At 45.7% G+C, this 21,153-nt stretch overlaps 1 protein-coding gene across 1 annotated transcript in view; it reads right to left on the bottom strand.

The window, feature by feature from the left end:
- Nucleotides 1-14,025, bottom strand: part of LOC138514511 (olfactory receptor 13G1-like) — a 70,526-nt gene extending 56,501 nt beyond the window's left edge. Inside the window, exon 1 of the mRNA XM_069629984.1 lies at nt 13,857-14,025. Within this exon, the coding sequence (XP_069486085.1) occupies nt 13,857-14,025 (169 nt within the window). The remainder of the gene's footprint in view (nt 1-13,856) is intronic.
- Between the last annotated feature and the right edge of the window lie 7,128 nt (nt 14,026-21,153).

Genomic DNA, 21,153 nt, shown 5'->3' with positions numbered 1-21,153 from the left:
CCCAATCGCGTGTAGAATTTCTCACGCACCCCTGAAATCCACGTACCCAGGCCAATCGCGTGTAGAATTTCTCGCGCACCCCTGAAATCCACGTACCCAGGCCAATCGCGTGTAGAATTTCTCGCGCACCCCTGAAATCCACGTACCCAGCCCAATCGCGTGTAGATTTTCTCGCGCACCCCTGAAATCCACGTACCCAGCCCAATCGCGTGTAGATTTTCTCGCGCACCCCTGAAATCCACGTACCCAGGCCAATCGCGTGTAGAATTTCTCGTGCACCCCTGAAATCCACGTACCCAGCCCAATCGCGTGTAGAATTTCTCGCGCACCCCTGAAATCCACGTACCCAGCCCAATCGCGTGTAGATTTTCTCGCGCACCCCTGAAATCCACGTACCCAGCCCAATCGCGTGTAGATTTTCTCGCGCACCCCTGAAATCCACGTACCCAGGCCAATCGCGTGTAGAATTTCTCGCGCACCCCTGAAATCCACGTACCCAGCCCAATCGCGTGTAGATTTTCTCGCGCACCCCTGAAATCCACGTACCCAGGCCAATCGCGTGTAGAATTTCTCGCGCACCCCTGAAATCCACGTACCCAGCCCAATCGCGTGTAGATTTTCTCGCGCACCCCTGAAATCCACGTACCCAGCCCAATCGCGTGTAGATTTTCTCGCGCACCCCTGTAATACACGTACCCAGGCCAATCGCGTGTAGATTTTCTCGCGCACCCCTGAAATCCACGTACCCAGCCCAATCCCGTGTAGATTTTCTCGCGCACCCCTGTAATACACGTACCCAGGCCTATCGCGTGTGGGGACACCCGCACACCCCTGAAATACACGCTCCCCGCTCTGCGTTTGCTGCTGCCCTTTGCGCTGGATTGGGGATTTTGATGGCTTTTCCCTGCGCAAGGGGCGTTCTTGGGGGCGTAACTGACGCTGCTGCAGGGTCGCTGCGCCACTCTGCGCCACAGCTGGTTGTGGATGTTGGAATCCATGAATACGCTGTGCGCCTGAATGTGTTTCGGCGCACGCGGCTGGCGCAGACTACCGCACGCGCACACTGTGCGCCAGCTGCGTGCGCCACTTGTGCGCCGAATTCTATGAATTGGCCCCTAAATAGTTTAGAACATTCAATCTCCAACACAGCTGGGTTAGAAAAAGTATTGAAATTATCATTAAATTGCATAGTAATTAAACGTAACCTTGACATAGAGCAAGGGCTAGTTAATGGAGCACTGGGCACAGTTGTTGGCTTTCAATCATACCCACGTGATAACAGCATTCAGTTTGTAAATATTTGCTTTGATAAAGTTTCAGGAGTAAAAAGGATAGGGCACTCAATGGCTTGATTCCTTCTCTTCAAAGACATGTATGTACGTAAAGAGCAATTTTCTCTAACTCTTGTATATGCAGTTATCATTCATAAATCCCAAGGTCTTACCCTAGTTAAAGCATTGATAGATATAGGAAAGACAGTGTTTAAGGAAGGCATGAGCTACATAGCATTATCACGCTTACGTACACTTGACCGTCTTTTGTTAATAAACTTTGATTCAAGTAAAGTCAAAGCTGATATTCCTTGCATTCTAGAATACAATAATTGACTTTCACTGTACACCCCTCATCTGAAACAATACCCTGTTCCAGATAAAGTGAAACGTGTTAAAAGAAAAGTAAATGAAACAGAAATGCAACAGAATGCAACAGCAAATTCCGCAAAGAAAAGAAAAGAAGCTATTGCCGCAAACATAGAAGAACCTATTAGGGAATGTAAACCAGGCACGTCACAAAGAAGCAACAGAAAAACCGACTGCACTCAGATACAGAACTTGCTGGCCCATTAAAATGTACAAATGAAAGTGGGGTAAGTTGCTATGCAAATGTAGCAATGAATATTCTATTTCAATTGCCACCAATTGTGAACAATATTTACCTGCACAGCACAGACCAATTGTGTTTGCAAATGTTAGTACTGCATAGAAATGCAACAAGCAATCCTGACAACACATACAGTGTTTATGGAGTAAGGCAACAATTGGATGACTGTGCTGGAATGGTGAGATTCACTAAGAACTCACAAGAAGATCCACAAGAATTTCTAATGTACATACTATTAGTATTGGAAAACAAAAGTATACCTGTAAATGACATTTTCCAAATTTCGCACATGTGGAAACATACATGCACTCTCTGTAACAAAGTGATACAGGAAGAAATCCCAAATGAACGATTTGTGTATATTTCCATACCAAATTGTGAGAGCATTCCTTTTCAGCAACTTGTACAAAATGCAAACCATGGCAGATTATATAGTATTTGCAATTCAGACAATCACTCTACTTTACTGATACAATCACATAATGCCTACATAATACTTATGCTTCTACGTTATAATGCAGATGGCACCAAAAACAACTGCAAACTAACTGGATTTACACACGGTCAAGTGTCACTTGGAAAGAAAACCTTTACAACAGTAGGAATAATCTACCATGCAGGAGTTACCACCAATGCAGGTCACTACACTGAATACATTAAAAAGAATTGTGGATGGTTTGAATGTAATGATAGCACCATTACTCTAAAGCAGAGGTTGCCAGCTAACCTAACAAATGGTATTTAATGTTCTTGAAGCCAAAATTTACGAAATAATGTGCACTTCAAAATTGTGAACAAAGTAAGTGAAAGACTACAAACAGTTAGAATACGCCCCCAGGTATCTAACTACCCAACATGATGGAAGAATGACACAAATAAATGATTGTCACAGATTGTTGGAAACCAATGTACAGGCAGAATACGCCTATACGTATCCAACTGTAGTTGAAAATGGGCAGGAAGGCAACAAAGAAAACATTAATGGGAAAGATACAGGAAACAGGATATGTCAACGACACAAATGAATGAGTATCACAAATCTGTAGGTACACATGCACAGTTAGAATATGCCTACAGGTATCTAACTACCCAACAGGATGGAAGAATGACACAAATAAATGATTATCACAGATTGTTGGAAACAAATTCACAGGTAGAATATGCCTATCGGTATCTAAGTGTTGTTAAAATCGGCAGGAAGGCAACAAAGAAAACATTAATGGGAAAGATGAAGGAAACAGGATGTAACAACGAAACAAATGAATGAGTATCGAAAATGTGTAGGAACAAATGCACAGTTTGAATACGCCTACAGGTATCTAACTGCTGATAAAAATGGGCAGGAAGGCAACAAACATAACATTGATCAGGAAAATGAAGAAAACACTGAAAGGAAAAAATGAAGTACTTAGTTGCATAAGAAATGAAGGTTTTTTTTAATCCGACAAGGATTTTTTTCCCCAGACCCAAGGATTAGAAAAGCAAACACAGAAACTGAGCGCAATGTACAGTACACTGGTTTGTAAAGTAAAAATGAGGGTCTAAAAAAAAATGTACTGTCTATTAAGCAATGTGGTAAATGTGGAAAATCTTCAAAGCTTTAACACACCTTTTTCTTTCATCACAGAAATGGAAAAAGTGATACTTTCGCCAAGTATGAAAACCAAACATAAAAAAACGTTCTGGATTCTGAACAGAGTAAGGAGTAAGTATATTGGCAGGCATTTTCTACACATGTGAATGTACTCGCCTAATGTGTGGTAGTAATATGCTGCAGTGCCTGTAGGCTCGCCTTTCGTATGCGATGAGTAACCTACCACCTACGCCTTACAAACAAGTTGCAAGGAGTGCAGGTCCTATCCACAACCATCACTGCATATCTGAAACATGGTCTTTATAAATTAGCTGCTTATAAATTTACTTTTCGGACCATCGTCTGCAGCCATGAAGTGAAGAAACTAGGGCATCAAAACAACGAGCACAATCCACCACACCCATATTAACTTGTAACTCCACTGCTTATGACTTCAGTATTGCATGCATGGGCTTTAGCCATGCACCCATGACTGCAGGGTCTCCCCACAACCACCTCGGTGATGTGTGGTAGTGGGGGTTATTCTATAGGTGTGTTATCCTGCTGTACCTCTGCCCAGAGGCTTCCCTCCTAGGTGTATGTCTGTAGATCGTATATGGGATGGGTGTGCAGTGTTTTCCAAGTGTAGTACTTACCACTTTCTTGTTGGGGGCATGGGCTTTGGCCTTGGACCCAACACTGCACGCACTCCCCACAACTTGCCAATGAAAATGCAACACAAGGGGTGTATGCATGGTTGCCACATGCAGCTGTGTTTGTGGCCAGGGCCTAGAGTCTTGGAAGTAAGGCCTTCGGCCTTCGGCCGATAGCCATGCATCCAAGACTCTAGGCCCTGGCCACAACCACCGTAGCATGTGCCAACCATGGCAGCGTACTAATGAATATAATAATAGCCACTGGAAACAGTAATGCACGTGTCCCTACAAATCTTACAACTCCCCCATGCATTGCACGGGCTGAAACATTGGACCTATTGGACCCCTCATTTTCTGTGCGTACAAGGAGGGCACAGAACATACGTCATAAAGTATGTATAAGTGTATTATTGGGTGCATGGCCTTTGGCCTTGTACCCAAGAGTGCACGATGTTCCCACACCACCTCTTTGTTTTGCACACACTCTCCACAACTTGCCAATGAAAATGCAACACAAGGGGTGTATGCATGGTTGGCACATTCTACGGTGGTTGTGGCCAGGGCCTAGAGTCTTGGAAGTAAGACCTTCGGTAAGTAATAATACCTATACCCGCGTGCTTTCAAGAGGTACACATTTCCTATCCCCTACATGCAGTCAAGTGTTACAAATGTTCTGCCCACTATATGGACTGAAATGCTATCGTTATTATCCCCCACATTTACTGTACGTACAAGGTGTCCATAGAAATGACATCATGACGGCCGGGGAACAAATGCACAGATCACCCATTTCCTACTGTGTTAACCTTTCCCAATGCTCTGTCCCACAGCAAAATAGGGTAATGAAAATAATGTCCGCCGTTTGTTACTCCGCTTTCCGTGGATCCAAGATGTCAGACGCATCCAAACCATCTGACGGAGAAGACGTCTCGCAGCAGCCAATGGACAGAGACGTTGCGTGTACGCGGTCATGACAGCAGCCCCTTAGCCAATCGGTTTCTTGTTCGTCGACCGAACAGGGAAGTGTGACCACGGAGCGAACATCGATATCACTAATTATTTCAGACCTACTTTTTCATAATTTTAAATGAACGTACTGCATGTATGGTGACAAAATTTATAAAAGCACGCTTTCTGGACCAAGCCCCTGTACCTGCCCCAGATTTCGTCAAAATCCGTCCAGCAGTTTCACCTGTAGCCGTGCGCAAAGATTTTCCACCATTCAGTCTATGGGAAAAAAATATGTTTTGGGACCCCCCCCTATAACTCCCCTCCCCTGGACGATTTCTCACCAAACTTTACAAAACAATTGGGGCCATATACTTTTCTTGCAAAGTTTGGTGAGGATTCGTCCACGGGGAGCATAGTTATAAGCCGCCCAAAAAGTGCTCTTCCTATGGAAACAGCAACTTAACCATAACTACTGTGGCCATGTAATATATATATATATATTTGCCAAGAGAAAGACTGCAAAGCCTTTATTCTTTGAAGCAGCACTCGCATCTGCGTTGAATTCCACCAAAGTACGGCACGAATTGCCGAAAAAACTCTAATAGTTGGGAAACAAAACACCAACAAACTGCTAAAAAATAAATTGTATAACGCAAAAAACTTTTATTAGCAAATTGCAGTTTTAAAAGGCTTCCCAATGCCTCGAGAGGCTAACTGACACGTTTCGCCACACTCCTGTGGCTTGCTCACAGTAACTCTGCCCTGTAATGGGAGCCTATTTTAAACCATATACATAATAACAAACAGTAAAAAGGTGACTTAAATGACTTCTACTATTTCTGTCGGCCATCTTTGAGAGGAGTCATATTACTCTCATGTTACAGTTTCTACAAGATTGAAATTTAGTCCAGCATATATAAATGTCAAATGCATAGAATTTAAATATTCTCTGTGTAGAAATGCCTGAGTCTGCACCATTAATTGTAACATTGCACAAATTGACATTTTACCTTGTTCCCATTATTGGCCTCAATCCACAATTGGAGAGTCATGCAATTTATAATGCTGTGGTGCACTTTGCTGATATTTATCCAATATGCGTACACATACTGATTTATCTGCTGTTCTTAAGGCATTTATTCCATACTTTTTGTACCTTGTATGCCGTGACCATGCTCGCATATTGGCATATCTATGTATGTTGGTCCCAGATAGTTAAAATGGCCATGTATAGTGCCTAAAGTAATGGACAGCATGGTTATGTATAGTGACATGATTTTGTGTGGTACAATATTGATAAAGTGCTAATGCATAGTGCAAGAATAATAAGCAGCATGATTGTATGACTGGATCCTAATATATCCGCCATTTATTAAAGTGCAAGTGCTTCAGATAAAACCAATGATTGTACACAACATATGTTTCACTCATGCTTACATATTGATACCATCTATAACCAATCGGCCCAAACATAATAGTTGTTCAATATATTTGGAACCAATAACACAATATGTTCAAAAAGAAAAGTATCAGTGCATAGTGCAAGCAAAGTACTACTACGTTATTTTGTGGCAGATGCCATGTGCATCCGTTATGTATTGAGGTACAAATACCTTAGAAATACCTTAAAAAACCAATGACGGTCATGCAAATTATATATCCATGACCCCTAATAAGGAGCTTATACAGTCTATACAATAAATCAATACAATAGTAAAGGATATTCAATAAATGTAGGTCAAATTGCACCATCTAAAAAACAATACCACATATTTGCTCAGTGATTAGTTGCATGCCTCTTAAGGAAGCCTATGTATATTCACATATGGTGGTGATAATATTGTCCTCACCTCTTGATCTTTGTGGCCTACATGGTAGTGTATTTATACTTTAAGTCCAAGTCACCTATATCTGTATGGGTATGTGTCACCAATTAGTGATAAGAAGATAGAATTAAAAATTTACTTGAACGCCTCCACCAAAAAGAGCAAAAAAAGAAAAAAGCAAGAGAACGTAAATAAAGTGGGGGAGGAAAGAGAAGAGAAGAGAAAAAAAGCAAATGAGAAATTAATCAATGGATTATTTTTCCAAGGAAAGTAAGTGAATGATGTCACAGAACAAAACAAAGGAGAGTGGTGAAGGGAGAAGAGAGAGGAAACGGGGGAAACAAGTATACATTGCCTACATTCCCAAAAAGGTGTATAACTCCTCATCTATATTATGGCCTGTCTGGTTTTTACTTTCAAAATCAATTATGTATTTCGTTTCTTCTTGTCGCAACAGTTTTTCGGGGTCACCTCCTCTTGGGCCTGTTGCAACTTTGTGGGCACCAAAGAATGTAAAAGTCTTAGGGTATCCATCATGGAACTCAGAAAAGTGTTTTGCCGCCATGGGATATGTATGATCCTTGTTGACAATAGCTCTGATATGTTGTATAATTCGTACTTTTAATTTACATTTAGTGCTGCCAACATACCACTTGAGGCATGGGCACATCAGGACATGTAAAACTAATTCAGTCTCACAAGTAATTTTGCCCTAAATTTGTATCAGTGTCTTTAGAATGGCATGAATGTAGCTACTGCATATTTACACACTTTGCATTTGCTGCACTTAAAAAAGCCATTTCGTCCCCCTAAGAGCCAGTTACTACCTCTGTGAGTACTGTCTGAAACCATATAACTTTGAACTACCAGATCTTTTGTAGACATAATTTTGTGGAAGGTTTTATCAGCCCGTTCTTTTAACACATTGCCTAGATATTTGTCCACCTTCAAAACTTTCCAGTATTTGGTAATGATGTTTCGTATAGTAGGTGAATGGCTTCCAAAAGTTAGTATCAATCTGGTAGTAGTCTCTTCTGTTATATCCCGAGAATCAAATTTAGATGTCATCAACAGGTCAGGTCTGTTCATATCCCAGACTTTGAGGTAAGATCTTTCAATGACGTTTTTGGGATATCTCTGTTGTAAAAAGTTATGGGCAGTAATTTGGCTTGCTCGGTCAAAGTCTTTGACATCGCTACAGTTCCATCTTATGCAAATAAATTCTCCACAAAAGGCTTTTAGGGTGTGCACTGTTTGCGTGAAGAGGAATATTTGCTCATGTTGTTTTTCTATGGAGCTCACACCCAATTTTCTGTTCTACAATTTTAACTTTTACATCGAGAAATGCAATGGAATGTACGCTGTGTTGTTCCGTAAATTGTAGATTCAGGTTGTTGATGATCAGGAGTTTAACAATCTCTCACCAAGATTGTGCTGTGCCATTCCACACGATGAATAGATTGTCTATGTAGCGTAGCCACAATATTGTGAAGATCTCATTTTCTTGTGCCCATACCACTGATTTTTCCCAATTACCCATCATGAGATTCGCACACTTAGGCGCAAATCTAGTGCCCATCGCGGTGCCCTTAATTTGACGAAACAACTCATCATTGAAAAGAGAAACATGGTTTTCCAAACAAAGTCTCACCATTTCAAGAATCATGGTAGAATGATCGAAGTAGTTGAGGGATCGCGTTTTCAAAAAGGTTTCCCAAACTTTTATGCCATCCTCATGTTGGATTGATGTATACAGTGGCACCACATCCATGGTAGCCAATAAATATGTTGGTTCCCATGGCAAGTCATCAATTTTCCATAACAAATCTGTGGTGTCTCTGATATATGAGGGTAGTGTGGAAAAAAAGGTCCAGAGTATTTCGTCCACAAATTTGGACATATTTTCGAGGAGTGAGCCACACAATGTCACTATGGGTCTCCCTGGAGGTCTAGTGGAGTTTTTGTGAATTTTTGGCAGGAAGTATATTGTGGGGGTAACTGAATATTTTGTGAATAACATTTTCACCATTTCTTCCTCCAGAATACCTACGTTTTTCCATTTTGTTAAGAAATCCCAAATTATACTTTCCATTTGTTTGATGAGATTTCTCGCAAGTTTTTCATAGCATTTGACATCGTTGAGCTGTATATAAGCTTCTTTTATCTAGTCCTGCTTGTTCATTAGGACTATATTGCAGCCTTTGTCCGCAGGTTTAACTATATATTTGTCCATTTTACATATGTCTGACAAAGCATTTCATTGTTTCCAGGAAAGATTACTTTTGATGCGTTTATTATTTCTCCTTCTTTCTTGTTTGAAGTCATCAATCACATCATTGGAGAAAACTTCGATGTGGACATTCTGAGCACTTAATGGATTGAACTTGGATTTGCATTTGAGTTTGCTTTTAGATGGCCAGTCTGTGCAAATAGCTTTGAACCCTCCCATCCCCTGCACACTGTTGTGTGTTGGCTAAACCAACTACTGTAAACTCAAAATGATTAATTCAGTTTGTAGGTAATAATAATAGACCAAATGCAAATTTTGTAAAACACAAAAATGTGTATATTTTGTTTTAGGGTTACAAAAAAAATGTTTTTGAAGGCAAAAACAGTCTTGAAGGCAAAAGCAGTCACAATATTCTTGCAAAAGAAGGAACAATTTGAAGAAGTGTTGCTAGTAGTCTGTTTTTCATTTGGCGACACATTTCGAGGTTGAAAACCCCTTCTTCTCAGGCCTAAACAGACTTTAAACAAATGTATAAGAAATAGACAAATGGTGTATAAGACATTGTATTTGTACATTCATGATAGAAAGATTGTAAAGTTAACAGGTTAGAGAAAACAGTTAAATCATAGTACTATTTACAAAATATGAATAATAAACATGTTAGTGTATTTACATTCACATTAGTTTGTGTCACCTATAGTTCAAATGAACAAAGTCAATCTTGCAATGATTGGATTTATAAACAGCCAGTAGTGGCTCATCGGATGGGCCCAAGGCCTGTGTGGATAGAGGTCCAAAAATCACCCCTGATCATCAAACCAAATTGTAATGAAAGAATAGCATGCAAGTGGAAAATAAATAGAATACAATAATCTTGTTTACCTGATACTCTAAAGAAAATGATGATGTGAGTACAATGTCTAACACCTCAAGGAAGGGGGGTGTCAGTGCGTATATCGAGATGCGGAAAGCTGCTTCCCAATAGGCGCAGTAGCGGTCAACCAAGTCAACAACATCGGCTAGCTCAGTCTGAAAAATATGAAGATATAGTGGTAAACGGGTGTCAAAGGATCCTGGCATGCACCCTATAATTTAGCATAGTGAGAGATATCCTATAGTGTCCAATCATAACTCCACATAAAGTTTAAATAAGGGATGGCCATCATGTCCTCCAATCGGGGGACAGCGTGGTCAATATATGGGTACGGAGTAATTCTACATCTAATATGGCAAAACCCTCTAGTATATGAAGCTTACATTGTAGAAATCCTTTCTGAAATGAACACTATATTTTGAAAAACGTTTGCTAATCCCGAATGGTCGTAGACGTCCATTCAGCTAACACTGAATTTCCACAGTAGCTTCAAAACAAAGGTTCTGTAAACGAAATATAGAAATATAAATGTGGTGGAAAAGGTAAATGGGCAGGAGTAAGGAGAGATTATATTGATGAGTGAGAGTGGCTAGATAGAGTACGTACCTAGATAGTGCAGAAAGATGAAACAAGCATGTTTAAACCAAATTCCGGTGTAAAAGCCGGGAAAGCCATGTTATAGATGCGAGGCAAGAATTCATCAATGGATAGGCACAGTTATCAAACAGTTCTACGGTATCCAAATTGTAAGAGGTAAGTAGAAGCATGCTATAAACAAGCGTATAGAATAAAGGAGTTATTTTGTGAAACGTCCCTAACGGAGCTCTCTATCTAGTGCAGGAGCGATCGCTCTTACCTGTTGCTGTGTGATTGAGAAAGTAGTTCAAGCTCCGCGTTGAGGCATCGGCGACCGTTACCATGGTAAGGCGCTTCGCCCTTATGAGTAGAGATCACGTCATGTATGTGGGCCGAGTTATCCAATCAGGGAACTTTAAATGATAGAAACTATTTTTTCCAACCCTTTAATTTACACTATTTTACTAGAGTATAGTCTGACCTGGAGGCTGGCTGGTGGTTGCTACAGCTGCCCTTGCAGCTACCTGACCCTTGCGGGTGTGTACAGCAGGTGATACTGCTGCATCTGGATCCTGGGTGCTGCTGCATCTGGACCCTGGGTGCTGGGTGCCAGTGCCATGATGCGGCACAGCATGTCCCTTCCCCTTCAATGCATGGATAGCATCTACCCCAGCGTCTCCGTGGACTGGGGTGAGAACCACAGGAATGGCTGCCTGACCTGGAGGCTGGGTGGTGGTTGCTACAGCTGCCCCTGCAGCTTCCTGAACCTGTTGGGTGGGGGGCATGGCTCTCCCTGAACAGGGCCGGACTCCTCCATCACCTCGGGCGCCTCGCCACCTCGCAGACCTCCACCACCCCGGCCACCTTTGCCTCCCTTCCCACTAGTTGCCTCCCAGTCATGGCACAGATGATTGGTGCAATGGGAGGTGCAGCTATCAATTGTCCTGGGCAATTTGTGTGAGGGGGCAGTGTACGTGATGTCAAACATACAAGTGTGCCTCAGCAAGGCTCAATGTAACCCCTGGGAAAAAAATGAATGGGCTGCATACCGCACAGGCACCCCAAATATGAAAAAAATGTGTATGTGACACCTCTGCAGCCCAAGTGTAAAGAAATAACCTAACGCAGAACGCTGTGTCACCCAGCAACACAAAAAATATGTACACAAACGACACGTAAACTACAGTGATGTTAAATAAGGGGTTATGCGACACACAGGGGCACCCACAGATTGTAAAATGCATAAGCAACTCACCGCCAGCCTCAAAAGTACACGCGCATGTGTGTGGAGGCAATCCCCCACCAAAAGAAGAGGCTTGTACGCAGAGAAGAGATTGCGTGGAAACGAAGTCCATACATCCGTCCGCAATAACTCGGCAAGCGTATGATGCTCTCCTATGCACTGCTTTATTCCAATCCTGAATGCCACGCCCAACGTTCAGCGCATGTCACATAAGTTACACGCTTAGGGCCTTTCCTCTGAATCCACGCTAACACGCTGGTTCCGCACGTGCAGTGTCACTCTGTTTCTGGCTGGCCACGCGGGTAGCATGGAAGACACACGCTCCTGCCTACCAGCCAATTTACCTGCCTCCAAGTGCCACGAGCTGGCTCCTACGAGCCATCTGCTGCTGTCAGCCCACTCTTTGTGCCTGCTGCCCACGTGCCCTGCAATTTGATTCCTGCTGTACAGCCATTGCCAGTGCTCCTGTCACTGTGACCACATCTGCTGATCCTGAAGATTCACGATGATGTGCCATACCACTGCTCCACAGCCCTGCCCCAGGACCACCTTGACCACCCACATCTGCCTCAGGGGTTGCCATGTCTGACCCAACATCACCTGAGGCAAGTGGCAACCCCCCGGCAGCAAGGCACAGGGCTGTCAGCTTCTTAGCCAGGGAAGTTGACATTCTGGTGGAGCAAGTCCTGGGGCATTATGATGCCCTCTTCCACGGACCATCGCATGTCGGCAATGAAGGACGGAGGAGGATCTGGGCGGACATCGTGGGTGCCATCCCACGACTACAGACATGTGCACAAGTGCTGGAAGGACTTCAAGGCCAGGACCCACAACAAGGCCTGGCGCTTCCTCAAGGCTGGTGAGGACCAAGTGAGGCACCGGGCCGGTTGACCAACAACAACTATCCGGTCCTGGAGAGGTTCTATCCAGTGCTGTACACCCAGGTCCGGGATTTGGAGCTCTGTCTGGAGTCGACTGGTAAGTGTCCATGTGTTCTCGTACACCATGGTGCATGTGCATGTTGATGTGTGGTTGCAGTGTGCACCTTGGCCTCATGTCTGGCATGCCTTTTGTACAGATGTCTGTGTACATGTCCCAGACAGTGCTGCATGTGAGTCCATTCAAACATGTGTGACAGCAATGGTTTTTGGGTTTCAATGCGTGATACGCGCAAGCATGTAGCGACATGCACATGTTTGCATGCATGTATTTCTTCCTAAAGCCTGCATGCTTTGACTTTCAGTGTATACTGTGTATACACCTCTGTGTACAAATACCTGTGTATATAACCATGTATATTGTCATTCTTTTGCTGGCAATGCATCCTGTAACTACTTTGAATTTGCAACTGTAACCTGTAAGCTTAAAGTGTTCTTGAACACGCACCCGGATACCTCCGGGTCTGGCGCGCGCTATAAATAAATAAACAAACAAACAAACAAACATGTGTCTGTACTGAGGGAAAGTGAGTGGTGTTACACATGTGTGCTTTCCTCAACATCACGGCCATGCATGGTGTACATGTGCATGTGTCAGGGAAGTGAGTGTGTTACTGTCCAACACTCCTGGATGTATGACACATGCGCATTTGAATGTGTGATTGACTCATGCAGCCAAATTGGCCTCATGTGCACTCTGACGTGATAGCTGCATGGGCTGTTGCATGACTGTCAGGTGATGTGTGTGAATGAGATGTGCAAGTACCATGATGCAAGAGAGGTGGGCACATGATTCTGAAGTGTTCACAGTGCCTTGTACATGGATATGAATGTCTGTTGCGCATGACATACATGATTGTGCATGAGTGTGAATGCCACTTCCCAGTGTGTAGTGGACAGTGGTGATGGTTTTGACCTTTGACAGTGCCACTGATGTACATTTGCATTGTGCCAAACACACATATTTTCAGTCCCCTGATGTTTGTGTTCTCTGTTTTCACATCCACAGCGACGGTGGGAGAAGAGGGCAGAAAAGGTGCTGTAGAGCAAGGCAGCAGGGATGCCTCCACCAGCCACAGATGCAAGGCCCAATCGTCCTTCCAGGTACTGTCATCTTCCGGGAGCGAGGAGGTTGCTACCATGTCAGAGTAACCAGCCGGAGCTGCTGTGGGTAGGTCCAAGAGGGTGAAGGTGTTGGAGGACTCCTCAGCAGTGGTAGGGACAGATGAGCCCACACAGGGGCAAGACACTGTGGAAGATGGTGCGGATGCATCCATGTTGGCGGGGGATGTGGAGGAGGAGGAGGCCACATCAGCCCAGTCCATGGGTCCCGGCGGGGTGATGACCTAGGTGTGACTGCTGCAGTCCAGTCTCAGGGGCCGGAGGCAGCGCAGGTCACCGTGGAGGTGCCTATGCTAATTCCTGCCCTTGGGACTGGGACTGCATCTGTATGCACCTGCGGGCATGCCTCAGGCCGGCCCCTCCGCAGGTGGCAGATGTATCCACGCAAACGGATACACCAATACCTGTGGATGAAGCCATTCGGGACCGGGTGGAACCGTTGCTAGTTGGTCTCATGAGGCATACAGGCAACATCCGTGATGACGTGCAGGCTTCCACTCGGGGGCATGCACGTCATCACAATGAGGTCTGTCGTCTCATCAACTGGCTAGCACAGTTCATGGTCTTGCAATGGGTCCGTGGGCTGCCCACTTATGTGACCCCCTCCTCCCTGCCGTCTTCCGGCCCAGATACCACCAGGGCCCTCTGTATATCTGTACCAAACCCGTCGGCCACTCTGGTGGAGATCACATCCCTGCCACAGTCGGGAGTCGAGGTGGAATAAGCAGATGTAGTCACCACAGAAACAGGAGCTATTGCAATGGAGGAAGAGCAGGCACCAAGCAGAAAGGCACGTGCACGACAGCCCCAGGGGTTGTCATCATCCAAGAGGCTATCCTTGATGCACAGGCACCAGGCATATTGGTAGCAGCAGGCTCAGAGTACGAGGCGACAGAACTCAGGGCTTTCAACAGCAGAGGGGCCGGTACCGACCATTAGGCAGGAGGCAAACGTGGACCTTACGACAAGGATGTCTTCCGTGTTGGAGCATTTGGGCCAGCAGATCGGGGTAGAGCAGTGTTAGGGGGAATTCTCAAAATGTGCTAATTTCCCTTACCTTTTGGGACCCCAGCAACTTTGCTGGATTTCTAGGATTTGATTTTTTACCTGGGACATGTGCAAGCCTTTTTTTCCCACTCTTCCATGTATTTTGATGTGTGTTTTTCTTTTGTGTTCTTTGGCTTTGGAGTTTTAACACAACTCCAAAGGCATCATCTTTTTCTGTTTGTCACACAGCACCTTCAGTGCAGGGACACAGGCGTGTCTTTCAGACTCCCCAAGGTTTAAATACCTTCTCTGGGACTGACTACTGTCTCCCAGAGCATGTAGAGTTAAATTGACTTTCCTAGTCTCTTTAAATTTACAGACCCAGCACACACATCTTCCTATGGAGTGCTGGAGGGGTTGCCTAGCATCCCCTGAGTCAAAACACACATGTAACAGTCAAGTGTTACCCTTTCCTACTTTAAATGGCTGGTGGCAGTGGTTTAGATCAAACTACCATGATTTTTCCGAACCACGAATAACGGTAGCTAAAAATCGTGTCAGCCATGTTTTTCAATATGGCGCCCAAGACCTATCTGTAAAAATAGACTCTGGTCAACTTTCTTCGCCATTTCTTTTAGGAAAGGTCCTTCTTGTGTTTGTCTCTGCACGCCAAACCAGGTTTGGTCCCTTTGTTCGTTGGCCTTTGGCGGGCTTCAGTGCTGAAGCCTAATGTTATGTTATGTAATGTTATGTCTTATCTAATGTTATGGATAAGTTAGATGAGGCAGACGAGTCTCACAATGTAGGCAGTTTTACCTCTTCCTGCTCATGGGCCTCAACCTTTGACCACAGGGACCCCATCAGGTCCAACACTAAGCCCTGAGTGTGTCTTTTTGCAAAGAATGAGACGAGTTAGAATTTTAAAGAATCCAAGCTCAAACTGAAAGCAAACATCAAGAACTTAAACTCAGAGAAATTGAGTGTAATGTTTTCAAACTGACTGTGTAAATAAATGTATATTCTTTTACCAAGAAACCTTGAGTAAGTGTTTGAATCACTGTATTGGTTGGCCCTTTGTGTAACTTGTGCTACTGCTCACTCAACTCTTGAGATAAGTCCTGCTACTCAGCCACTGCTACCACATTACTGTGTAGTACAGGCTTGTACCAAAGGTGAAATTGTACTGACATGTGTAGTCTTAATTACATGTAGTGTTCCCAAAGGGTACTGCATGTGATTCTGCCTAACAAGCGGGCACAGGAGGCACGACTCGCCATGGCAAGGGCGGAGAATTCACTGTGTCGAGCAGAGAGGCGGGCGGAGGTCCTCGAGGAGACTTGCAGGGAGTTCGAGAGGAGCATGGTGGAATCCCTGCAAGCCCTCGAGGGGGAAGCGGAGGCCTGCCTAGTGGAAGTGGACACAGTGTTCGATGATGCCGTGGCAGAGGCTGGGAGGGAGCACGGCGTGGAGGAGGACTAGCCCGCTGCCATTGTATATAGTTCTTTAGTTGTAGGTTTCATTTATTTTTCATTTTTGGAGTTCCTGGACTTTGCTCCACATTCTGTGCATAGTTCTTTTTAAAGTACATATTTTAGGATTTTAAGACATGTTTTGGGGGCAATGGACCCTGGTTGTTTGTAAATAGTTGTATTTTTCTGGGATTAATTTTAGTTCACCATGGAGGAATGGTTTTCTTTTCATTTGTGTTTTTATTTGGACTTGCATTAATGGCCATGGACCACATGTTTGAGTTTTTCATTTTCAACATCAATTTTATTTCAGTTTCCACGCTCTTTGGATTTTTAATTTAATTAATGCTGGTTTTATATGTTGTTTTTACTTTGTATGATTTTAATACTGATTTTTTTAATATATTTTTACCGGTTGGAATCAAAGTGGTGTCTGGTCTCGATGGTTTAGTGCATGTTTCACTCTTACTTGACTCAGTTCTGTGTCCCTGCTGTTGACCAATGTTGTTCATGAATGTGCACACATGCATGCATGTGTGATTTTAGGATTCCGATGCCATGGGGCATGTACTGGGGAGCATGACCAATGGATGGGTGTTGAGGTGCACTGGAAGTGTGCAGCATGTGGTGGCATTTGATTTCACATGTGCTGCTTTAATGTATATTAGCCCAAAGTGTTTTGGGGTCGGGGGTGTCACAGGTGTTGGTGGGGGTACAAGCGGTGGGGCCAGCCTGCAGGTTGCCATCACTGGTGAGGTGGGGGGACATGAGGCAGGGCCTGCCTGAAGGTTGCCATCACTGGTGGGGTGGGGGGACATGAGACGGGGCCTCCCTGCAGGTTGCCATCACTGGTCGGGTGGGGGACATGAGGCGAGGCCTGCCTGCAGGTTGCCGTCACAGGTATTGGTGGGGGAACATGAGGCAGGGCCTGCCTGCAGTTTGCCGTCACAAGTGTTGGTGGGGGTACACGAGGTGGGGCCAGCCTGCAGGTTGCCATCACTGGTCGGGAGGGGGGACATGAGGCAGGGCCTGCCTGCAGGTTGCCGTCACAGGTATTGGTGGGGGGACATGAGGCAGGGCCTGCCTGCAGGTTGCCATCACTGGTGGGATGGGGGGACATGAGGCAGGGTCTGCCTGCAGGTTGCCATCACAGGTGTTGGTGGGGGGACATGAGGCGGGGGCCTGCCTGCAGGTTGCCATCACGGGTGATTGGGGGGTCCCATGTGGTGTGGGCTGCCTGTGGGGTATGGGCACGGGTGATGGGGGGACCCATGTGGTGTGGGCTGCCTGCGGGGTATGTCACGGGGGGTCCCATGTGGTGTGGGCTGCCTGCGGGGTATGGTCGTGGGTGATGGGGGGGTTCCATGTGTTGTGGGCTGCCTGCGGGGTATGGTGACAGGTTATGGGGCGCCTATGTGGTGTGGGCTGCCTGCGGGGTATGGTGTGGGCTGCCTGCGGGGTATGGTCACGTGTGATGGGGGGTCCCATGTGGTGTGGGCTGCCTGCAGGGTATGGTCACGGGTGGTGGGGGACCCATGTGGTGTGGGCTGCCTGCGGGGTAGGGTCACGGGTGATGAGGGGATCCCATGTGGTGTGGGCTGCCTGCGGGGTATGGTCACAGGTGATGGGGGGGCATGTGGTGTGGGCTGCCTGTGGGGTATGGTCACGGGTGATGGGGGCCCATGTGGTGTGGGCTGCCTGCAGCATATGGTCACGGGTGATGGGGGTCCCATGTGGTGTGGGCTGCCTGCGGGGTATGGTCACGGGTGATGGGGGGCTCCATGTGGTGTGGGCTGCCTGCGGGGTATGGTCATGGGTGATGGGGGGACCATGTGGTGCGGGATGCCTGCTGGGTATGGTCACAGGTGATGCGGGGACATGTGGTGTGGGCTGCCTGCGGGTATGGTCACGGGTGATGGCGGGGTCAATGCGATTTGGCTGGTGTGACCGGGGTATGCAATTACGCTGGGGTGCAACCGGGGTACGCGCAGGGCCTTTGCACATGTTTTGGCTTGTGCGACCGGGGTACGCAATTACAGTGGGATGCGGATGGGGTACGCGTGGCCCTTCCCATGCAATTTGGCTAGTGCGACCGGGGTATGTGACTATGCTAGGGTGCAGATGGGGTATGCGCGGCCCTTCCCATGCAATTTGGCTGGTGCGACCGGGGTACGTGCAGGCTTTTCCACGCGATTTGGCTGGTGCGACCGGGGTACCGATTACGCTGGTGTGCGGAAGGGCTATGCGCAGGCCTTTCCACACAATTTCGCTGGTGCAACCAGGTTACGCGATGTCACTGGGGTGCGGACGGGGTACGTGCGGGCCTTTCCACGCAATTTCGCCGGTGCGACTGGGGTACATGTGATCCTTTGCACACGATTTGGCTGGTGTGACCGGGGTACGCTATTTTGCTAGGGTGTAGATGGGGTACACACGGCACTTTCCATGCGATTTGGCTGGTGCGACCGGGGTACATGCTGATTTTTCACGCGATTGTGATGGGGGCAGTGTGCTGGCCCACGGATGGCACGGGGCCTTGCACCGTATTAGGCAGTACACTGGCTTGTTCCTGCTCACGGTTCAGTGTTGGGGGCGTTACTGACACTGCTTGATGTTCATAGCGCCACGGGTACTGATGCCTCGGAAAATCCATGAATACACGTGCCACGCAATTGCTGGTTTGCACTATGGCTGGCGCACGCTCCTTCTTGGAATGCGGCGCTTGCGCTACTTCTGCACTGGATTCCATGAATTGGGGCCTCAATCTATTGATGTGCTCTTTTATCATGGCTGAGTTTTTGTGCAATTCGACTTTAAGTCATAGAAGCACAGTAGAGATTGTAGGACCAGATGTATAGCAGGCAACAAACTGCTTTGCAGAGTTGGCAAAGAGTACAATGGGTACAAAATGGATACATTTGAGTCATTTCTTTGCATGCAACACTTATTTTGTTTACCTAGTAGCACCTGTAGCAACTGATCTGTTTGTCATTATACCATTAGCTTGCGTCTGTGCAAAGGAGGAAAGTTGAGGACATTTTGACATAGATCTCTTTTTACGAGACTCTGTCTGCTTTTCAGTACTATTGCACACATTTAAAAACAATTCTTCCAGCTCGTCCAGGGCTCTGCCCTCAGGCACAAGTAACTCCACAATATTGGCACCTGCCTGCTCCATGGCTACAACTGATTTCAACATTGTTGCCATAGCTGCAAAGTAACCTGTTATTTTCCTCAGGCCAGTCATAGATTTCCTGGGTGTGGAGCGGCTTTCCTCTAAGCTGTAGTGGATAGTTACAATCTCCATTGATGGTTGCATTTGCAGTACTTGTTCAACAGGGATCTTGTCAGCCTGCCCCATATTCTCCAATGTCAGGAAATAAATCACTCTGACTCTGAAGAATTTCCTCCAACACTGTTGGGTCAACTGACCATTGCACTCTGCTCAGATTTTAAAAGGGACATTTATCCTGTTTTACGTGAACATTTTTCAAATATCAGACAGACACTACTTCCCAGATAACACTCCAAACTTACTGCAGGCTCCATCCTCACTCTCGAACTGCCAACTGCACTTCTCGCACTTGGCTCGCACTACAACTGGTAACTAAAACTGGTTTCATGAACTCCTGGAATATTCTTCTGATTCCCAGCTCTGTAGATAAGGATGAACCCGAGCCTGCAACCCTTCTTCGTACATCCATGACCCTCCGCAGCAACCACAGCAAATATGAGGCTACAATCTCCAATGGAATTCAGCACTATCCACTTGTAAAACTGCAGGTTGTTGGACGATATCCCCAGGAACAATTTGAGTGTTGTTGAACCTCGGTGGACTCTAGTAGACTGTGCACTTCCTTGCTGCATTGACCGTGCCTGCCAGGCTTTTGAACACTGAGAAACAGCTGGCAGGTCTGTGTGAGAACAAACGTTGAAAAGAAACAGTGTTCCTCTCTCCTTCACCGCGTAGCACGTACCGTGCCTGCCAGGCTTTTAAACACTGAGAACACTCCTCCAGTAAAACAGCTGAGCAGGTCTGTGGGAGAACAAACGTTGAAAAGAAACAGAGTTCCTCTCTCCTTCACTGCGCAGCACGTACCATGCCTGCCAGGCTTTTAAACGCTGAGAACACACCTCCAGTAAAACAGACGAGGAGGTCAGTGTAAGAAAAAACATTGAAAAGATGCATTCCTTCACAGCTCCTATATCTCATTGTATGCATCCATTTCCTGAATATGACATTGGTAGTGTAGAGGTTTGAGTACTTGACTTTCTAAAAAGAACAGCACAGGGAACGGTTTGCAAACGTCTCATTCAATGCCTTTTTTGCAATGTGACATGCATGTCCTAACATGTCCCATAAAAGCCAACTGTCAAACAAATAAATAATAACATGTCATAACCTTTAGTTTGCCCCAAATACCTAACCTGGTATCCAGTTTAGGTGCCACCAGCCCTGCAAAAAGTGCACACAAAAGCACAGGCCCCACGGAGCCTCTTAACAATAACCACTAGCTGGTCCCTAGATGTCAGGATGGTTCTTCATGTCAGTACATTTAGCAATGGACCTGCTGAGTCCTATGTCACCAAGCAAAATGGCGGAACAGGCACTGCAATTCCCAGAATTCCAGAATCAGGACCTGCAGCAAGTGTTGGAAGAGGATCAAGGGAAAGAGATTTGTGGTCTGACTAGAAATGTTTGAATAAGCGCCACACTGGCATTGATATACTATAGGATTATGCATAAGCTGTAAAGTATGCTGGTTCAACATACAAAATACAATCTCACCAAATCAGACGAGTGCCCTAAATGTGGAAATGCCTCCA

Source organism: Ambystoma mexicanum, chromosome 12 (genome assembly GCF_040938575.1).
Source record: "Ambystoma mexicanum isolate Mex_15411 chromosome 12, UKY_AmexF1_1, whole genome shotgun sequence".
Lineage (NCBI taxonomy): Eukaryota > Metazoa > Chordata > Amphibia > Caudata > Ambystomatidae > Ambystoma > Ambystoma mexicanum.
Note: the sequence above shows the minus strand (reverse complement) of the source record. Positions and strands in the feature narration are given on the sequence as shown.